Consider the following 18,152-nt stretch of genomic DNA (forward strand, 5'->3'; position numbering starts at 1 on the left):
AGTCACTTCACTGGGCCTCACTTTCCTCATCTGTAAAATGAGGATTAAATACCCGTTCTCCCTTCTACTTATACAGCGAGCCCCATGTGGGACAAGGATGGTATCCAACCTGATTATCTTGATCCAACCCAGCACTTACTATACGCCAAGCACCCTACTAACTGCTCAAAAACACACAATTATTGTAGAATCCAAGCTCCCAGCAAAGATTATGTCTGCCAACTCTATTACTGCACTCTCCCAAATGCGAAGTACACTGCCCTAACACACAGTATGCACTCAAAACACCATAGATATGCAGTACCTTATTCAGCTAAAGAACCAATAAATTTTCAAACCCCTGAGTGTTCCTAATATCAGCTTTTACGGTAATGCATAAATCTTCGTTAAACGTAATCCTATTTACTGCAATGGAGCAAATAGTCAGGGAGCTGGTACCTTTGAGGTCAAAACCCGCATTTATTACTAAAACCCAAATCTACATAGAAATTCCAGAGTACTAAATTTCAGTGGTGGTTCAAAGTGGGGAACAGAAAGAATGGAAATAAGCAGAGATCTGGTTGGGTTTCAATACCACAAACAGACATGAGGAGGCTTTTGTTTTTTTAATGGTATTTGTTAGGTGCTTACCATGAGCGGTATTATTTTAAGTGGTATTTGTTAAGCACTGACTATGAACTGTGTTTTTTTTTAATTGTATTTTTTAAATGTTTACTAAGGGTCAGGCACTGTACTAAGCACTGGGGTAGGTCAATCAGTGGTACTTACTATGTGCAGAACACTTTACTAAGCACTTGGGAGACTATGACAGAAGTAGCATATCCATTCTCTGCCCAAAACTACCTTACGGTCTAGAGGGTAGATACATGGTAATCAGGTTGGCTACAGTCCATGTCCCACTTGGGGCTCACAATCTTGATCCCCATTTTACAGATGAGGGAACTGAGGCCCAGTGAAATTAAGTGACTTGCCCAAGGTCACACCACACAAGTGGCAGAGCTGGGATTAGAACCCAGGTTCTCCAACTCCCAGGCCTGGGCTCGTCCCACTAGGTCACACTGCACTTACCAAGCAAAGGCTTTGAGCAAACTGTGAGAGGCACAGTCAAAAATAGAATCAGGAACAGCTGCTGCAGCAGCTACTAATCGAAGCATTCACACCAGGTTTATAGATGGCAGGGACCCTCTCACGGTGTCAATTAATCAGTGGTATTTACTGAGTACCCAGGAAGAAACCTGTGCCCATACAGCCTCTCTTCCCACCGATACACATTTAGGGTTTGGCTGTTAAGACAAAATGGTTCTCCGGGCCTGCTGAATTTAGCCACGAGCAAACACAGCTGCAGGCTCTTAGAAGCTAAATGGCCTAGTCCCGAAGATAACACATAGTCCTTGGTTTTACTTTTAGCAACATGACCCTTAGAGTCTCATGAAAGGCACATTAAAGTTATCCACGAGAAAACACATTCCACCTCTTCAGGTTACTGCTTTTCTAGGTACTAGAAGATGGAAATGCTGCATTAGATTCCCATGATGGCAATGACAATGATTAGGCAACGGGACCTATGATCATTGAATTACGTTTACTTAACCTAGTGGAAAAAAAAAAAAACTGTTTCAAATCTATGCATGAGAACGGAGCTCTCCAAAGATGTAATTACTAAATCCCAGGTGTTCAGAGCACTGTACTAAGCGCTTGGGAAAGTACAATACAGCAACAGAGACAATCCCTACCCACAATGAGCTCACACTATAGAGGGAACACAGCCTATGCTTAAGTGACACAAATATATATATTTGTATAAAAATGTACATATAAAATGGCAAATGGATTAAAGGGGCTGACCACTCAAAAAGCAGCATTCAAAAACTGAATCATCAGTGTGGTATTTATTGAGCACTTTGTCCTCTTCCAGGTGTTTAGTACAGTGTCCTGCACACAGTAAGCACTCAATTCATTCAATCGTATTTACTGAACGCTTACTGTGTGCAGAGCCTTATACTTCACTGTACAGACAAGCAGCATGGTTTAGTGGAAAGAGCACGGGCTTGGGTTCATAATCCTGGCTCGGCCATTTTTCTGCTGTGTGAAAGTCACTTCACTTCTCTGGGCCTCAGTTCCCTCATCTGTAAAATGGGGATTAAGACTGGGAGCCCTACGTGGGACAACCTGATTACCTTGTATCTACCCCAGCGCTTAGAACAATGTTTGGCCCTAAGTCACTTAACTAACTTCTCTGGGCCTCAGTTCCCACATCACTTCCCACATCTGTAAAACGCTTAGTACAGTGCTCTGCACACAGTAAGCGCTCAATAAATACGATTGATGATGATGATGATTAAGACTGTGAGCCCCATGTGGGACAACATGATTACTTTGTATCTACCCCAGCGTTTAGAACAATGCTTGGCCTATACCTTTTCTAATACCATTATTATTACTACTAGGCGATTGAGGGCATACCACTCCCTTAAACTAGGGGTAATCAAGGTGGGGGTTTTTTTGCGGGGGTGGTTCCCCCGACGCCCACCATCTCCGAACAGTATGGACTGCTTAGTACAGTGCTCTGCACACAGGCGCTCAATAAACAGGCCTGAATGAATGGCTGCTCGTTGTGGGCTGGGCTCGTGTTTACCGTTCATTCAATCGTATTTATTGAGCGCTTACTGTGTGCAGAACACTGTACTAAGCGCTTGGGAAGTGCAAGTCGGTTTACCAACGCCGTCACGCTGTCCTCTCCCAAACGCTCGGCCCAGGGGTCTGCCTATAGTGAGCGATGGACAGATGCCCGTGGGGGGAGGGCGGCCCCCGGCCTGCGGATCCCTTTGCCACGTTCGCGGGGCCTAGGAGCAGCAGCAACAGCAGCAGCAGCCATGTTGCACGGCAGTTTGGCCTCCCTCTTCCTCCTGCTCCTCCTTCTCCCCCCGGATCCTCCCGGGGTCCCCGCGGCCAGCTCAGCCCCCGGCAGACCCCGGCCCAGCCCCTTCATTCAATCGTATTTATTGAGCAATTACTGTGTGCACAGCACTGTACTAAGCGCCTGGGAAGTACAAGCTGGCAACATATAGAGACGGTCCCTACCCAGCAGCAGGGATCACAGTCTAGAAGGGGGAGACAGGCAACAAAACATATAAACCAAATAAATACAGTAAATATGTACAAGTAGAGTAATAAATACGTACAAACATACATACAGGTGCTGAGGGGAGGAGAAGGAGGTAAGGCGGGGGGATGGGGAAGGGGGGGAAGGGGAGAGGAGGGAGGGGGCTCAGTCTGGGAAGGCCTCCTGGAGGAGGTGAGCTTTGAAAGGAGGAAGAGAGCTAGCTTGGCGGATGTGCGGAGGGAGGGCATTTCGGGCCAGGGGTCGCCGGCGGGACAAGCAAGAACGAGGCACAGTGAGAACCGTCCCAACGCCCTCTCTGCAGCGGGGCCAAGTACCAACAGCCCGGGCCTGGGACTCGAGGCCCCGGGCCCTCACCCCGGCTCCGCCACTTCTCCGCCGGGTAAGCGCTCAGTCCAGCGCTCTGCACACAGTAAGCGTTCAATCCATACGCTGGAATGGATTTCACTGCTCCGGGCCTCAGTTCCCTCCCCTGGGAGAGGGGGGGATCCAGACTGGGCCACTCTGCTGACCTTGTCTCTGCCCCTGCGCTTCCAACGGCGCTTGGCACCCGGGAAGCGCTTCACCAGTGCCCTCGTAATCGTTGTGATTATTCCCGGTCAGTTCCCTCGTCCCGTTTTCCCCACCCTCCCCCCCCCGGTCCCGGACTCACCCTCTTGGAATTTGGGCTTCGGGTCCTGCTTCGGCGCCATTTATAAATGTCTCTCCGCCTCCCCCGCCCCCCCTCTCCCGGCTCCCCGTGACCCGCCCCAGCCCCCTCCCCGCCCCGCGTCAGACGGGCCGGTCCCGCCGCCCAGGCCGCCGCCGCCCCCCCCCGCCGCCAACAACAACAACAACAACAACAACGACAACAACGCCAGGCCCGCATCCTGCGGCCCCAGGCCCGATTTGCCAGTCCTCCGCCGCGGGCCACCCGCCGGCCCCAGCGCGCAGGCGCCGCCCACCCCGCCGCGCCGCATGCCGGGAACTGTAGTTCGGATGGCCTCTGCCCTTCCGGCCTGCCCTCCGCCCGCCGCCTGCCAGAGCCTCCGACTGGGGATCAATCAATCAATCAATCAATCAATCGTATTTATTGAGCGCTTACTATGTGCAGAGCACTGTACTAAGCGCTTGGGAAGTACAAATTGGCATCACATAGAGACAGTCCCTACCCAACAGTGGGCTCACAGTCTAAAAGGATCGAACAATCGCTCATTCATTCACTCACTCACTCATTCATTCATTCGCTACAACCCATTACACAAAATGGAAGTGAATTAGTCATTTTCCAGGATCAGGATAAGGCCCTACTGAGAACTCACCTTCCTTCCTCTCCCCCTCGTCCCCCTCTCCATCCCCCCCATCTTACCTCCTTCCCTTCCCCACAGCACCTGTATATATGTTTGTACATATTTATTACTCTATGTATTTATCTTACTTGTACATATCTATTCTATTTATTTTATTTTGTTAGTACGTTTGCTTTTGTTCTCTGTCTCCCCCTTCTAGACTGTGAGCCCGCTGGGTAGGGACTGTCTCTATGTGTTGCCGACTTCCCAAGCGCTTAGTACAGTGCTCTGCACACAGTAAGCGCTCAATAAATACGACTGATGGTGATGATGACTTGTACTTCCCAAGCGCTTAGTACAGTGCTCTGCACACAGTAAGCGCTCAATAAATACGATTGATTGATTGATTGATTTTCCAGGATCAGGTCCCTAGACTGCCCAGGGAAAATTCCATTTAATGAGCTCTCTCTGCTTTTACCTGCCTACGAAAGTGCAGCGGTCTGTGAAAATCAACCATCAGTAATTCCTTGGGGTTCACAAAGATGGACTCAGAATAAAAGGAACAGAAGTGGGGCATGTCTATCTGCACACAGAATCCCTTTCTAGACTGTGAGCCCGCTGTTGGGTAGGGACCGCCTCCATATAATAATGATAATAACGATGGCATTTATTAAGCCAATAATAAATAAATAATATATAAATATTATTTATATTTATTTATGTTAATAAATGCCATTATTATTATTAAGCGCTTACTATGTACAAAGCACTGTTCTAAGAGCTGGGGAGGTTACAAGGTGATCAGATTGTCCCACGGGGGGCTCACAGTCTTAATCCCCATTTTACAGATGAGGAAACTGAGGCACAGAGAAGTGAAGTGACTTGCCCAAAGTCACATAGCTGACAATTGGTGGGGGTGAGATTTGAACCCATGACCTCCGACTCCAAAGCCTGTGCTCTTTTCCATTGAGCCGCACTGCTTCTCTATACGTTGCCAACTTGTACTTCCCAAGCGCTTAGTACAGTGCTCTGCACACAGTAAGCGCTCAATAAATACGATTGAATGAATGAATGAAGTCCGCTTGCTAGTCATTCATTCATTCATTCAATCGTATTTATTGAGCGCTTACTGTGTGCAGAGCACTGTACTAAGCGCTTGGGAAGTACAAGTTGGCAATGTATAGAGACGGTCCCTACCCAACAGCGGGCTCACAGTCTAGAAAGGGGAGACAGACAACAAAACAAAACATATTAACAAAATAAAATAGAGTAAATACATACAAGCAAAATAAATAAATAAATAAATAGAGTAATAAATATGTACGAATATATATATATATATATATATATATACACAGGTGCTATGGGGAGGGGTAGGAGGTAAGGCGGGGGGATGGGGAGGGGGGAGGAGGGGGAGAGGGGGCTCAGTCTGGGAATGCCTCCTGGAAGTGGTGAGCTCTCAGTAGGGCTTTCATTCGTAATTATTGAGCGTTTACTGTGTGCAGAGCCCTATGCTAAGCACTTGCAAAGTACAATTTATTCATTCATTCATTCAATCGTATTTATTGAGCACTTACTGTATGCACTGCCCTATACTAAGCTCTTGCAAAGTACAATTTAGCAAAGCCCGCTGTTGGGTAGGGACCGTCTCTATATGTTGCCAACTTGTACTTCCCAAGCGCTTAGTACAGTGCTCTGCACACAGTAAGCGCTCAATAAATGCGATTGAATGAATGAATGAATAAAATTCATTCATTCGTAATTATTGAGCGCTTACTGTGTCCAGAGCCCTATACTAAGCACTTGCAAAGTACAATTCAGCAATTCATTCATTCATTCAATCGTATTTATTGAGCACTTACTGTAGGCAGTGCGCGATACTAAGCGCTTGCAAAGTACAATTTAGCAATTCATTCATTCCTTCATTCATAATTATTGAGCGCTTACTGTGTGCAGAGCCCCATACTAAGCACTTGCAAAGTAATAATAATAATGATGGCATTTATTAAGCGCTTACCATGTGCAAAGCACTGTTCTAAGTGCTGAAGTACAATTCAGCAATTCATTCATTCAATCGTATTTATTGAGCGCTTACTGTATGCAGTGCCCTATACAAAGCGCTTGCAAAGTACAATTTAGCCACTAATTAATTAATTAATTAATTCATAATTATTGAACGCTTACTGTGTGCAGAGCCCTATGCTATGAACTTGCAAAGTACAATTCATTCATTCATTCAATCATCTTTATTGAGCACTTACTGTATGCAGTGTCCTATACGTAGCACTTGCAAAAGTACAATTTGGCAATTCATTCATTCATTCAGTCATATTTATTGAGCGCTTACTGTGTGCAGAACCCTATAATAAGCACTTGAAAGTACAAGTCATTCATTCAATCGTATTTATTGAGCGCTTACTGAGTGCAGAGTACTGTACTAGGCACTTGGAAAGCACAATTCAGCAAGAGAGAGAGACAATCCCTATCCAACAACGGGCTCACAGTCTAGAAGGGAAAGACAATGAAACAAAACAAGTAGACAGGTATCAATACCATCAAAATAAATAGAATTAAATATGCCCATCATTAATAAAACAGAGTAATAAATATGTACAAATAGACACAAGTGCTGTGGGGAGGGGAAGGGGACAATAAAGAGAGACAATCCCTGTCCACACCAGGTTTACAGTCTTAGAAGAATCAATTTATGGAATTTGATTTAGGGAAGACAGGCACGGTGGCCTGGCAGTCTCTAGGCTGTAAGCTCCTGGTGACCGGAGAAATGGTCCGTTTATTGTTTTGGTGTACTCTCCCAAGCATCTAGTACGGTGCTCCGTACACACAAAGCTTCCCCTACCTTCCTTCTCCCCCCTGTCCCCGCCCTACAGCACTTTTGTATATATGTATAATAATAATTGTGGTATTTGCTAAGCTCTTAACTACGTGCCAGGCTGGGGTGAATACAAGCAAATCGGGTTGGACACAGTCCCTGTCACAGTCTCAATCCCCATTTTACAGATGAGGTAACAGGCCCAGAAAAGTGAAGTGAGTTGCCCAAGGTCACACAGCATACAAGAGGTGGAAGTCACCCACGACCTTCTGACTCCCAGGCAGGTGCTCTATCCACTAGGCCATGCTACATCATATATACACATATAGCGTGGCTCAATGGAAAGAGCATGGGTTTGGGAGTCATGCCTAATCCCGACTCCTCCACTTTTCGGATGGGCGACTTTGGGCAAGTCACTTACCTTCTCTGGGCCTCAGTTCCCTCATCTGTAAAACAGGGATTAAGACTGTGAGCCCCACGTGGGAAACCTGATTATCTTGTATCCCCCCAGCTTTTGGAACAGTGCTTGGCCCGTAGTAAGCGCTAAACAAATACCATCGTTATTATGATTGTGTATATATCTTTAATTCTATTTATGTTGATGTCTGTCTCCCCCCTCTATCAATCAATCAATCGTATTTATTGAGCGCTTACTGTGTGCAGAGCACCGTACTAAGCGCTTGGGAAGTACAAGTTGGCAACCTATAAAGACAGTCCCTACCCAACAGTGGGCTCACAGTCTAAAAAGTGGGCTCACAGTCTAAAACTGTAAGCCCGTTGGGGGCAGGGACTGTCTCTGTTTATTGCTGTATTGTACTTTCCAAGCGCTTAGTACAGTACTCTGCACACAGTGAGCGCTCAATAAAGACGATTGAATGAAAACGCTCAGTAAATACCAGTCGAATGAATGGAGGCATTGTAACGGTAGCCTTGAGCCTCCAGTGCGCAGGCGCCGCCCCCGCCGCGCGGCATGCTGGGACATGTAGTTTGGGGAGCACGGCGGTTTCTTCCCCTCTCCACCCCGCCCCTCCCCTTGCTGCTTTTAAGGGCCTAGGTTTGGGGGTTAATCAATCAATCAATCAATCAATGGTATTTGAGATAAGGATGGGCTCGGAACCCGGCGCCGTGGCCTGGCAACGCCTTCTTACCATAGTCCTATGAAGACTGAGTTATGACTACATTTTGCTCCAGGAAGGGCTCAAAGAACAAAAAAACCTCTTCGATGAGCAGCATCTATTCGGGCTCTTCAGCGAGGGTCAAATTGGCCAGAGAGACAGGAACTGAATGAGTCTCGAAACGAACGGAGGAATAGTAACTGCGGACCCGAGCCTCCAACCCCAAAACAGGCTCTAGTTCAACCCTGTAACGGAAGTTAACGACTGAAACCTAACGTTTATCCCATCTCTTTCAGAGAGAAACCTGGTACCTCAGCTATAAAAATGACATGCCGGGTCCGTGGGTGCTAGAAAGAAAAATACCCACCTTTCTGACAGATGTTGCTCTGATAGAGGGATTGGAGAAGGTGGAGGAGGATTCTTCTTTGTTTTCAGGGCATATGTGCCAGCTTTTCATTATGACCACAGAGCACACTTGGAGCAGGGCTTTAAGGAGGTATGACTTTGAGGGGCAGATGTCTTTTCCTCTAGTCACCTTTCAGGGATGCGAAAAGACTCACGGAGGCCCTGAAGCCTGGTGAAGAAGAGGAAAGACCCTAACGTAGCCTAAGAGGCTAGTTGTAGTAGTAGTAGTAATGGTGAAGTCTCCTCTGGAGAATGATGGGCGAGCCTAGACCTGGAGACAGAACTGAGAAACTGCTTGATGGAACTGATTATTATGCTACACCTGACTGCCCAACCTCTCAGGCCTGTCACGTCCTTGGTGGCATGAAAAGGACAGTGAGCCAGTAGGGAAGCAGGACACCACCAACTGAATGCAGATGATGTTTAAATGCAGGACTCCTTTAGGGCTGAAGTAACAACTGCAGAGTGCTGACACTGGGTCTTAGTCAGTCAATCGTATTTCTTGAGCGCTTCCTGTGGGCAGAGCAATGTACTAAGCTCTTGGGAGAGTACAGTAGAACAATAAACAGACACATTCCCTACCCACGATGTGCCCCAACCCAGAAGGCGAGTGCCTTCATAAGCCGCTGCAATCTCGGCTGCCCACGTTATCAAGAGTGACTTCCGAAGGTGAATCAACCGGCTCGAGGCACAGTAAGGTCTTGGGGTACTGGCGTGCCCCTTCACAGAGATGGGGGCAGGGTTGCCCCCTAACAAAAATGCTAGTTAATAGTAATAATCATAACTGTGTTATTTGTTAAGCACTTACTAAGTGTCAGGCACTGTACTAAGCACTGGGGTGGATACCAGCAAATCGGGTTGAACACAGTCCCTGTCCCTCATGGGGCTCACAGTCTCAATCCCCATTTTAGAGATGAGGTAACTGAGGCCCAGAGAAGTGAAGTGACTTGCCCAAGGTCACAGAGCAGGCAAATGGGTAGTTGTACTGCCCCTCCAGCCCTTAAAAGGATCATGTCCACACGGGTTATTTATTTATTTGTTTGTTTATTTATTTATTTATATTAATGTCTGCCTCCCCCTATGGATTGTGAGCTCATGTCTGTTTGTTGTTCTATTGTCCTCTCCCAAGCGCTCAGTACAGTGCTTTGTACAACGCGCTCAAAAAATACGATTGAACGAATGAATGAGTGAGTCTGTTAATAGGACAATAGAATCAAAGACATTCATTCATTCATTCGATCGTATTTATTGAGAGCTTATTGGGTACAAAGCACTGTACTTAGCGCTTGGGAGAGGACAACAGAGCAACAGACACATTTATTCATTCAATCGTATTTATTGAGCGCTTACTGTGTGCAAAGCACTGTACTAAGCGCTTGGAAGAGGACAATAGAACAACAAACACATTCCTGTCCACACCAGCTCACAACCTAGAGGGGGAGTTCCAAGACCCTCTTCACCCTGCCATGCCCTTGCGGAAAATCACAGTGCTGAGGTTTATAATTCATTTAATTCCCATGTGTTTTTTATCACCCAATTTATGGCATTGCATTACTCCTCAAATACGTTATATGCTGTGAAATGTTTCTCTTCTACGCCACAGTAAACAGTAACACTCTTTAGACATACTGAGTTTGAGACTATGTCTTTTCAGTTTTTAGAATGGATCAATGCTAAATTGTTCTCTTCATTTCCTTTTTTTTTTAAGTATTCAGTGCATTTTAATTGCCAATTACGGCTAAGCGTTAACAATGAATGGGAAGAAAAGGGAAGAAAACTAACCGCCCAACGTGGGGCTCGAACCCACGACCCTGGGATTAAGAGTCCCATGCTCTACCGACTGAGCTAGCCGGGCGCGCTGATCCCAGGTTTTTATTTTCTCTCTCTTATAGGAAAATACAGCGTTTTTGGATTTGGTGTAAATTAAAAATGTTATGAGGTTGGTATCATTCTGTGGAAAACGTCCCCTTGATTGTTTTAAGATGTAAATGGATTTTTTTTGTGTGTTTTGCCGCTGATTTTGAGGTAAGAAGCAACAATTCAACACACGCGCAAACGCCCTCTAGCGGGCGTCTTGGGGATCGTTAAAGACGGAGCGCGAGAACCGGGGAGCGGGAGGGGCTCCCGTCGCGCCAACCCAAGCCCCCGTCCTCAATTCATCATCATCATCATCATCATCAATCGTATTTATTGAGCGCTCACTGTGTGCAGAGCACTGTACTAAGCGCTTGGGAAGTACAAATTGGCAACATATAGAGACAGTCCCTACCCAACAGTGGGCTCACAGTCTAAAAGGGGGAGACAGAGAACAAAACCAAACATACTAACAAAATAAAATAAATAGAATAGATATGTACAAGTAAAATAAATAGAGTAATAAATATGTACAAACATATAAACATATATGGATTCATTCACTCATTCAATCTTATTGAATGAGCGCTTACTGTGTGCAGAGCACTGTGCTGAGCGCTTGAGAGAATACAGTATAATAATAATGATGATGGTATTTAAGCGCTTACTATGTGCCAAGCACTGTCCAAAACGCTTGGGGGGATACAAGGTAATCAGGTTGTCCCACGAGAGGCTCACAGTCTTAATCCCCATTTTACAGATGAGCTAACTGGGGCACAGAGAAGTGACTTGGCCAAAGTCAAACAGCTGTTAAATGGCAGAGGCAGGATTAGAACCCACGACCTCTGACTCCCAAGCCCGTGCTCTACTAAAACAAGCTCCATCTCACATCATCATCATCAATCGTATTTATTGAGCACTTACTGTGTGCAGAGCACTGTACTAAGCGCTTGGGAAGTACAAATTGGCAACATATAGAGACAGTCCCTACCCAACAGTGGGCTCACAGTCTAAAAGGGGGAGAGAAAACCAAATATACTACAAAATAAAATAGAATAAATATGTACAAGTAAAATAAATAGAGTAATAAATATGTACAAACATATATACACATATACAGGTGCTGTGGGGAAGGGAAGGAGGTAAGATGGGGGGATGGAGAGGGGGACGAGGGGGAGAGGAAGGAAGGGGCTCAGTCTGGGAAGGCCTCCTGGAGGAGGTGAGCTCTCACATAACATATACTTCTCAGTATAATAATGTAACAGACACATTTCCTGCCAAATGCCTTAATGTTCTCCGACGGAGTATGAGCCTGTTCGTCCCAACCCTTTTTTTCTGAAAAACGATTAATCAGTCTGGTAATGAAGATGACATAACCAGCCCTGGACCAAGCCAGAGGTGGTTTATTTGGGTACCGGGTGAGTGATGTGATTAGGGGTAATCTCTGATATCCCCTTGGATTATTTTGGTTACAATCTATTACATAAAATGGAAGTGATTTAGTTCATTCATTCATTCAATCGTACTTATTGAGCGCTTACTGTGCGCAAAGCACTGTACTAAGTGCTTGGGAAGTACAAGTTGGCAACATATAGAGACGGTCCCTACCCAACAGCGGGCTAGCTTCTTTCCAGGATCAAGTCCCTAGACTGCGCAAGGAAAATTCCATTTAATGAGCTCCCTCTGCTTTTACCTGCCCATGAAAGTGCAGAGATCTGTGAAAATCAATCATCAGTACTTCCTTGGGGTTCACAAAAATGGACTCAGAATAAAAGGAACAGAAGGGTGGCACGTCTGCTTCTTTATCTGCTCACAGAAATCCGCTCACCAATCGCAAGATCTTTGAATTTGGAGTAGAGGGGGGGTGGGGTATGCACTGTAGCACTGAAAAAAAATTGCTTGTAGGGAGTACCGGTACCCAAATCCATCTCATAGATCAAAATGTGAGGGATGGGATGGTGTACCCAGTTGCCCTAGACTAAATGCAATTGGTTGTTGGGAAGATGGGATGCCTCCCCAGGACCACTTTCAGGTTGAGATAACTTTTGAGAAAGGCTTTGAAGGGGAGGAGGAAAATATCTGGGGATCTAAGGGTGGAGACAGAGCTGGGATTCCAGGCAGGGGGAACTTACTCTAGTAGATTTTATTTTTTTTCAAGTCCATAATTTAAAGAATGCTAGAGAAGTAGCGTGGCTTAGTGGAAAGAGTCCAGGCTTGGGAGTCAGAGATCGTGGGTTTGAATCCCGGCTCTGTCGCTTGTCAGCTGTGTGACTTTGGGCAAGTCACTTAACTTCTCTGGGCCTCAGTTACCTCATTTGTAAAATGGGGACGAAGACTGAGCCCCAAGTGGGACAACCAGATTACCTTGTATCTACCCCAATGCTTAGAACAGTGCTTGGCATATAGCAAGCGCTTATTATTATTAGGAGAAGCAGCGTGGCTTAGTGGAAGGAGCATGGGCTTGGGAGTCAGAGGTCATGGGTTCAAATCCCCACTCCGCCACTTCTCAGCTGTGTGACTTTGGGCAAGTCACTTAACTTCTCTGTGCCTCAGTTCCCTCATCTGTAAAATAGCGAGTAAGACTACGAGCCCCACGTGGGACAACTTGATCACCTTGTCTCCTCCCCAGCGCTTAGAACAGTGCTTTGCACATAGTAAGCGCTTAACAAATGCCATCATTATTATTATTAATTTCGGGATATTGTGTTGAAGATGGATCCTGTATAGGGCTGTTAGTTGTGGTTTTACTATTCTCCACCAGATGTCACCTTGATTCCGGCCCTCGGTCCTTTATTTGGCAGTGTCCAGAAGACCTGCTTTTCCCATAAATTATCTAGACCAAGCAGGCCCACATTCCAAGTGTTCTTAGAAACAAAGGGAAATCTTAAGCTAAATCCGAGATGGCATGTTTTCGGTGGGTCGGCCTTCCCAGAGCACATGTAGGTGGAGAGTCGGTTGGGCCACAAGCAGACGACATCATTTAAAGCTGATTGGACAAAAGGGGGAAAAAAAAGAAGGCACCATTTGCTAACCGGAATGAAATCTTAGTCAGATGGAACCGACCTGATTAATTCTTCATGGTTCTACCATCAAAATAGGACCTCGGAACCTTGATTAGCTCAGAGCCGTTTGTTGTCCATTAAAGTTGTGAAGGTTGCTACACCACAGAAGAATGAAAACATACTTAGAACACCAAGCTATGTCACAGGGTTCTTACAGGGTAGCAACCAAGGATTACAAGCACAACATTAGCTTTGTATGGAATGTCCTCTAGAATGTAAGCTCATTGTGGGCAGGGACTGTCTGTTTATTGTTGTATTGTACTCTCCCAAGCACTTAATACAGTGCTCTGCACATGGCAAGCGCTCAATAAATACAATTAAATGAATGAATGAATTCCCTGCCCATAAAGAGCTTACAGTCTAGAAGGGGAGACAGGCTTTAATATGAATAAATACACTGGGGTCAATACTCAGTCCCTGTCCTACAGGGGGCTCATAGTCTAAGGGGGAGAGAGACCAGGTATTAAATCCCCATTTTACAGAGGGGGAAAAAGAAGCTCAAAGTAGTGATTTGGGCAGGGTCACAGAGCAGGCAAATGGCAATGTGAGGATTAGAACCTAGGACTTCTAACTCCCAGGGCCACGCTCTTTCAACTGCTGAACTGACCAAGTGACTCCACTCTCCCCCTAACAGGAAGCACCCAACTCCTGTTCTCTGATTTCCGAGTAAGTCCCTCCTCACTCAGCCTTAGAGTTTGTTTCATACCAACCAGGACCTCCCTGGACCAGGGGAGCCTCAGTGACACATAGTAGAAATCAAACCACACCTCTGATCACCAAGGTTACTGTGGATAGCTTTTTTACTTAGTTTTACCAGTGCGCAAGGGAGTGAGTCACTGCCTCATTCCACCACTCAAGGGGCCAATACCAGTCTGTGGTCAAAGGAGCCCACACTGCCAATGCTTCTTCTTTCTGTTTATGAGTGCTGCTCTCCCGTTGCTTGCTTCTCTCTGCATCTCAGCGTGCCCCTGTGCTGCTTCTCTGCATAACTCTGTCTGCGTGCCCACTCACAATTCAAAGTAACCGCCTTTTATCTGCCTTAGGCTTCGCAGCTGGGGCTCTACTTAGCAGTCATGGATTGATCTAGCCCCGGTACAACAGAGAGAGAAAGTCCCGGCTCCCTCCATGCTCCACCCTCATAGGCCCGCAATCAGCTGCCTCAGAGAGAGCACCTCAGTGCCTTGCCAGTCTCTTCCTTGTTGTTGTCGTTCATGGGATCACAAACAATCTCTAACAAGGCAGCTGGTTATGGGCTCACCACACAGAGCATTGTTCTAAGCACTTGGGAAAGTACAGTCCAACAATAAACAGTGGCATTCCCTGCCCACAATGAGTTTATAGTCTAGAGCCGGCAAGACAGACATCAATATAAATAAATGCCCTCCTACTTGGACTGTGAGCCCCACGTGGGACAGGAACTGTGTCCAACCTGATTAACTTATCTACCCCAGCACTTAGAAAAGTGCTTGGCATATAGGAAATACTACATTTACTTAACAAATGTAATAATACTACTACTATTAATAATAAAGATAACAACAGTGGAATCAGGGCAGAGTCCCTTTGTCTGTCTTCTCTGTGGGAAATCTGGCAACAGATCGTATCCATTTGATCTTGTTTGCAGAGGAGATAAAATGTTCAGTGGGCCACCTTTCAGCCTCCCAAGAAAAATATGGTTCGTATTATAATTCAGTAGTTTCCAAGGCTAAATTGTATGTGCTCAGAAATTCAAATAGCCCTGGAATGAGGATGACAGTCCTAATTCTACCCCAGGCTCCTATGCAGCTAAAGAACCAATGAACCAAATCACCGTGAAGTGCTGTGAAGGAGCTCAGTGTTACTAGCCCTGTTAAAAATGCCATTAGGATCACATAATAATAATAATAATAATGATGGCATTTATTAAGCGCTTACTATGTGCAAAGCACTGTTCAAAGCACTGGGGAGGTTACAAGGTGATCAGGTTGTCCCATGGGGGGCTCACAGTTTTCATCCCCATTTTACGGATGAGGTAACTGAGGCACAGAGAAGTTAAGTGGCTTGCCCAACATCACACAGCTGACAATGTGCAGAGCTGGGATTTGAACCCATGACCTCTGACTCCAAAGCCCGGGCTCTTTCCACTGAGATACGCTGCTTCTCTATATGATAATGATAATGGTATTTGTTAAGCATTTATTATGTGCCAAGCCCTCTAAAAAGCACTGGATCGATACAAGATATTCAGGTCAGACACAGTCTCTGCCCCACAAGGGAATCCCAGGCTAAGTAGGAGGGAGAACAGGTACTTAATCCTCATATTACAGAGGAGGTACTGAGGCCCAGAGAAGTGAAGTGACTTGCCCAAAGTCACAAAGCAGGCAAGTGGTAGAGTTGGGGTTAGAACCCAGGTCCCCTAACTCCCAGGCCCGGGCTCTTTCCATTAGGTTGTGTTGTTCTGTGGGCTAAGCTATGAGTTCTAATCCTACCTCCCCCTCAGACTTGCTAGAGGATTTGGGGTTAGTCCCCCTGTTCCTTGGACTCCAGGTTTCCCTTCTGTAAAATGGGGGTGACAGTGCTAATTCTACCCCAGGCCCCTGGGCAGCTAAAGAACCATTGAACCAAATCACCATGAAGTGCCGTGAAGGAGCTCAGTGCGACTAAGTACCCTCTGGGGCACTAAACTATGAGATCCTGCTAATTAGTAATTATGGAATTTATCAAGTCCTTATTAGGTGCTGATGCCCTGCTATTGGTTCAGTGGAAAGAACACTGCTCTAGGCATCAGGAAGCCTAGGTTCTAATCTTGGTTCTGCTGAATACTGGCTAACAAGGGCAAAAACCATGCAAGTACTTGGCAAAGTGTTGCTCCCCTGCCCTTCCACTTTCTAAGTCAATCAATCAATCGTATTGAGCACTTTCTGTGTGCAGAGTACTGGACTAAGCACTTGTGACAGTGCAATATAACAGAGATGATAGACATGTTCACTGCCCACAAGGAGCTTACAGTCTAGATGGGGAGACATACAACCTCTGACAATAAATACGATTGAATGAATGAATGAATGAATGAATGAATGTGGGACAGGGACTGTGTCCAACCTGATTACCTTATATCTACCCCAGTCTTTAGAACAGTGCTTGGCACATAGTAAGAGTCTAACAAATACCATATTATTACCACTGCAGTAAATCCCTTCATGCAGATTCTTGGTTCTGAATTCTCAGGCCTGAATCCCCTCCATTGTTCCTGATGGAAGATGCCATCATTAGGTGCTGAAGCACTTCACTAAGCACTGGAGTGGATTGAGAATAATCAATCAATCAATAGTATTTATGGTGTGCTTATTATGTGCAGAGCACTGTATCCAAGCAGGAGAGTTCAGTACGACAGAATTAGCAGTCACATTCCTTCCCCTAATGAGCTTACAGTCTAAAGGGGGAGACAGAAATTAATTTGAATAAGTAAGTAGTTTACAATACATACTTTAAAGATATGTATGTAAATCTTGTGAGGCTAGGGGTGGGGTGAGGATCAAATCCAAAAGTCATAGACTGAAGTGCCTAGATGCTGCAGAAGGGAGAGTGAGCTGGGAAAAAGAGGGCTTAATCGGAGAAGGCCTTTTGTGACCTTAATAATAATCAGATAGGACACAGCCCATGCCCACAAGGGCTTCACAATCATATATGGGAGGAGAACAGGTATCTATTATCTCTGATTTACAAAGAAACCAAGGCTCAGGCTTAAGTCACTTTTCCGAGGTCACAGAGGAGGTCATGGGCAGGGCTGGGACCAGAACCCAGGTCTCCTAACTCCCAGGAGTCTTCTTGTTAGATAATTTTTATAATGACAGCTTGGCACTGCTGGCATTTTGCAGGAATTACCATTAGGTAGGATTTGAAGTCTGAGTCCTTCGTGATAGGTTGAGGATGGATTATTATCTTTACATTCACCTGAAAGACCGAACATTTGCTGTGTCCTCAACCTGCTTTCCTTAAACTTCCAGCTGCTGGGACTCTCCCTCTGGACTATCTTTTATCCGGTTCCTCAACACAATTAAGTTCTCCAGCAGTCCTAAAAGATTGGCACTAATCACAATGCCTGCAAATTCTAGATGGAGACTTGTTCCGCTGAAACTCTTGTCTTATATTTGGTTTCTCGATTAATGCAGATATGGGGAAAGAGGAAAGTAAGCAATGAAGTAAGAGAGAGTGAGACAGATGGGGAGAGACGGAAGAGGAGATGGAAGGGGAGAGAAGAAAAAGAGAGAGATCGGGAGAGAATAAGAGAAAGAGATGGGGAGAGAGGGCGAGAGATGAAGGAAGAGAGAGGGGAGAGAGTGAGATGGGGAGATGAAGAAAGAGGAGAGGGAGATGAGAGAGGTAAAGAGAGAGACGGAAGAGAGAGGGATGGAGAAAGAGGGAGAGACAGATGAGAACCCAATCTGAGTAGAAGAAAGTTCATTAAATGGGGTAGAGGGTTGTCACAGGTTTGTTTACTTTTGTTTGCAATTAAGG

General features: G+C 45.8%; 1 protein-coding gene and 1 non-coding gene across 3 annotated transcripts in view; both read right to left on the reverse strand.

Annotated features, from left to right (window-relative positions):
- Positions 1–3,846, reverse strand: part of MORF4L1 (mortality factor 4 like 1) — a 37,571-nt gene extending 33,725 nt beyond the window's left edge. For both annotated transcript variants that reach the window (XM_038766948.1, XM_038766947.1), the window contains exon 1: positions 3,774–3,846. In XM_038766948.1, the coding sequence (XP_038622876.1) occupies positions 3,774–3,813 (40 nt within the window). In that variant the 5' untranslated portion in view covers positions 3,814–3,846. The remainder of the gene's footprint in view (positions 1–3,773) is intronic.
- Positions 3,847–10,521: 6,675 nt separating this feature from the next.
- TRNAK-CUU lies at positions 10,522–10,594 on the reverse strand. The gene has a single exon. It is a non-coding gene; the product is annotated as a tRNA-Lys (tRNA).
- Positions 10,595–18,152: the final 7,558 nt, after the last annotated feature.

The sequence above is a fragment of the Tachyglossus aculeatus genome, chromosome 26, assembly GCF_015852505.1.
Source record: "Tachyglossus aculeatus isolate mTacAcu1 chromosome 26, mTacAcu1.pri, whole genome shotgun sequence".
Taxonomy (NCBI): domain Eukaryota; kingdom Metazoa; phylum Chordata; class Mammalia; order Monotremata; family Tachyglossidae; genus Tachyglossus; species Tachyglossus aculeatus.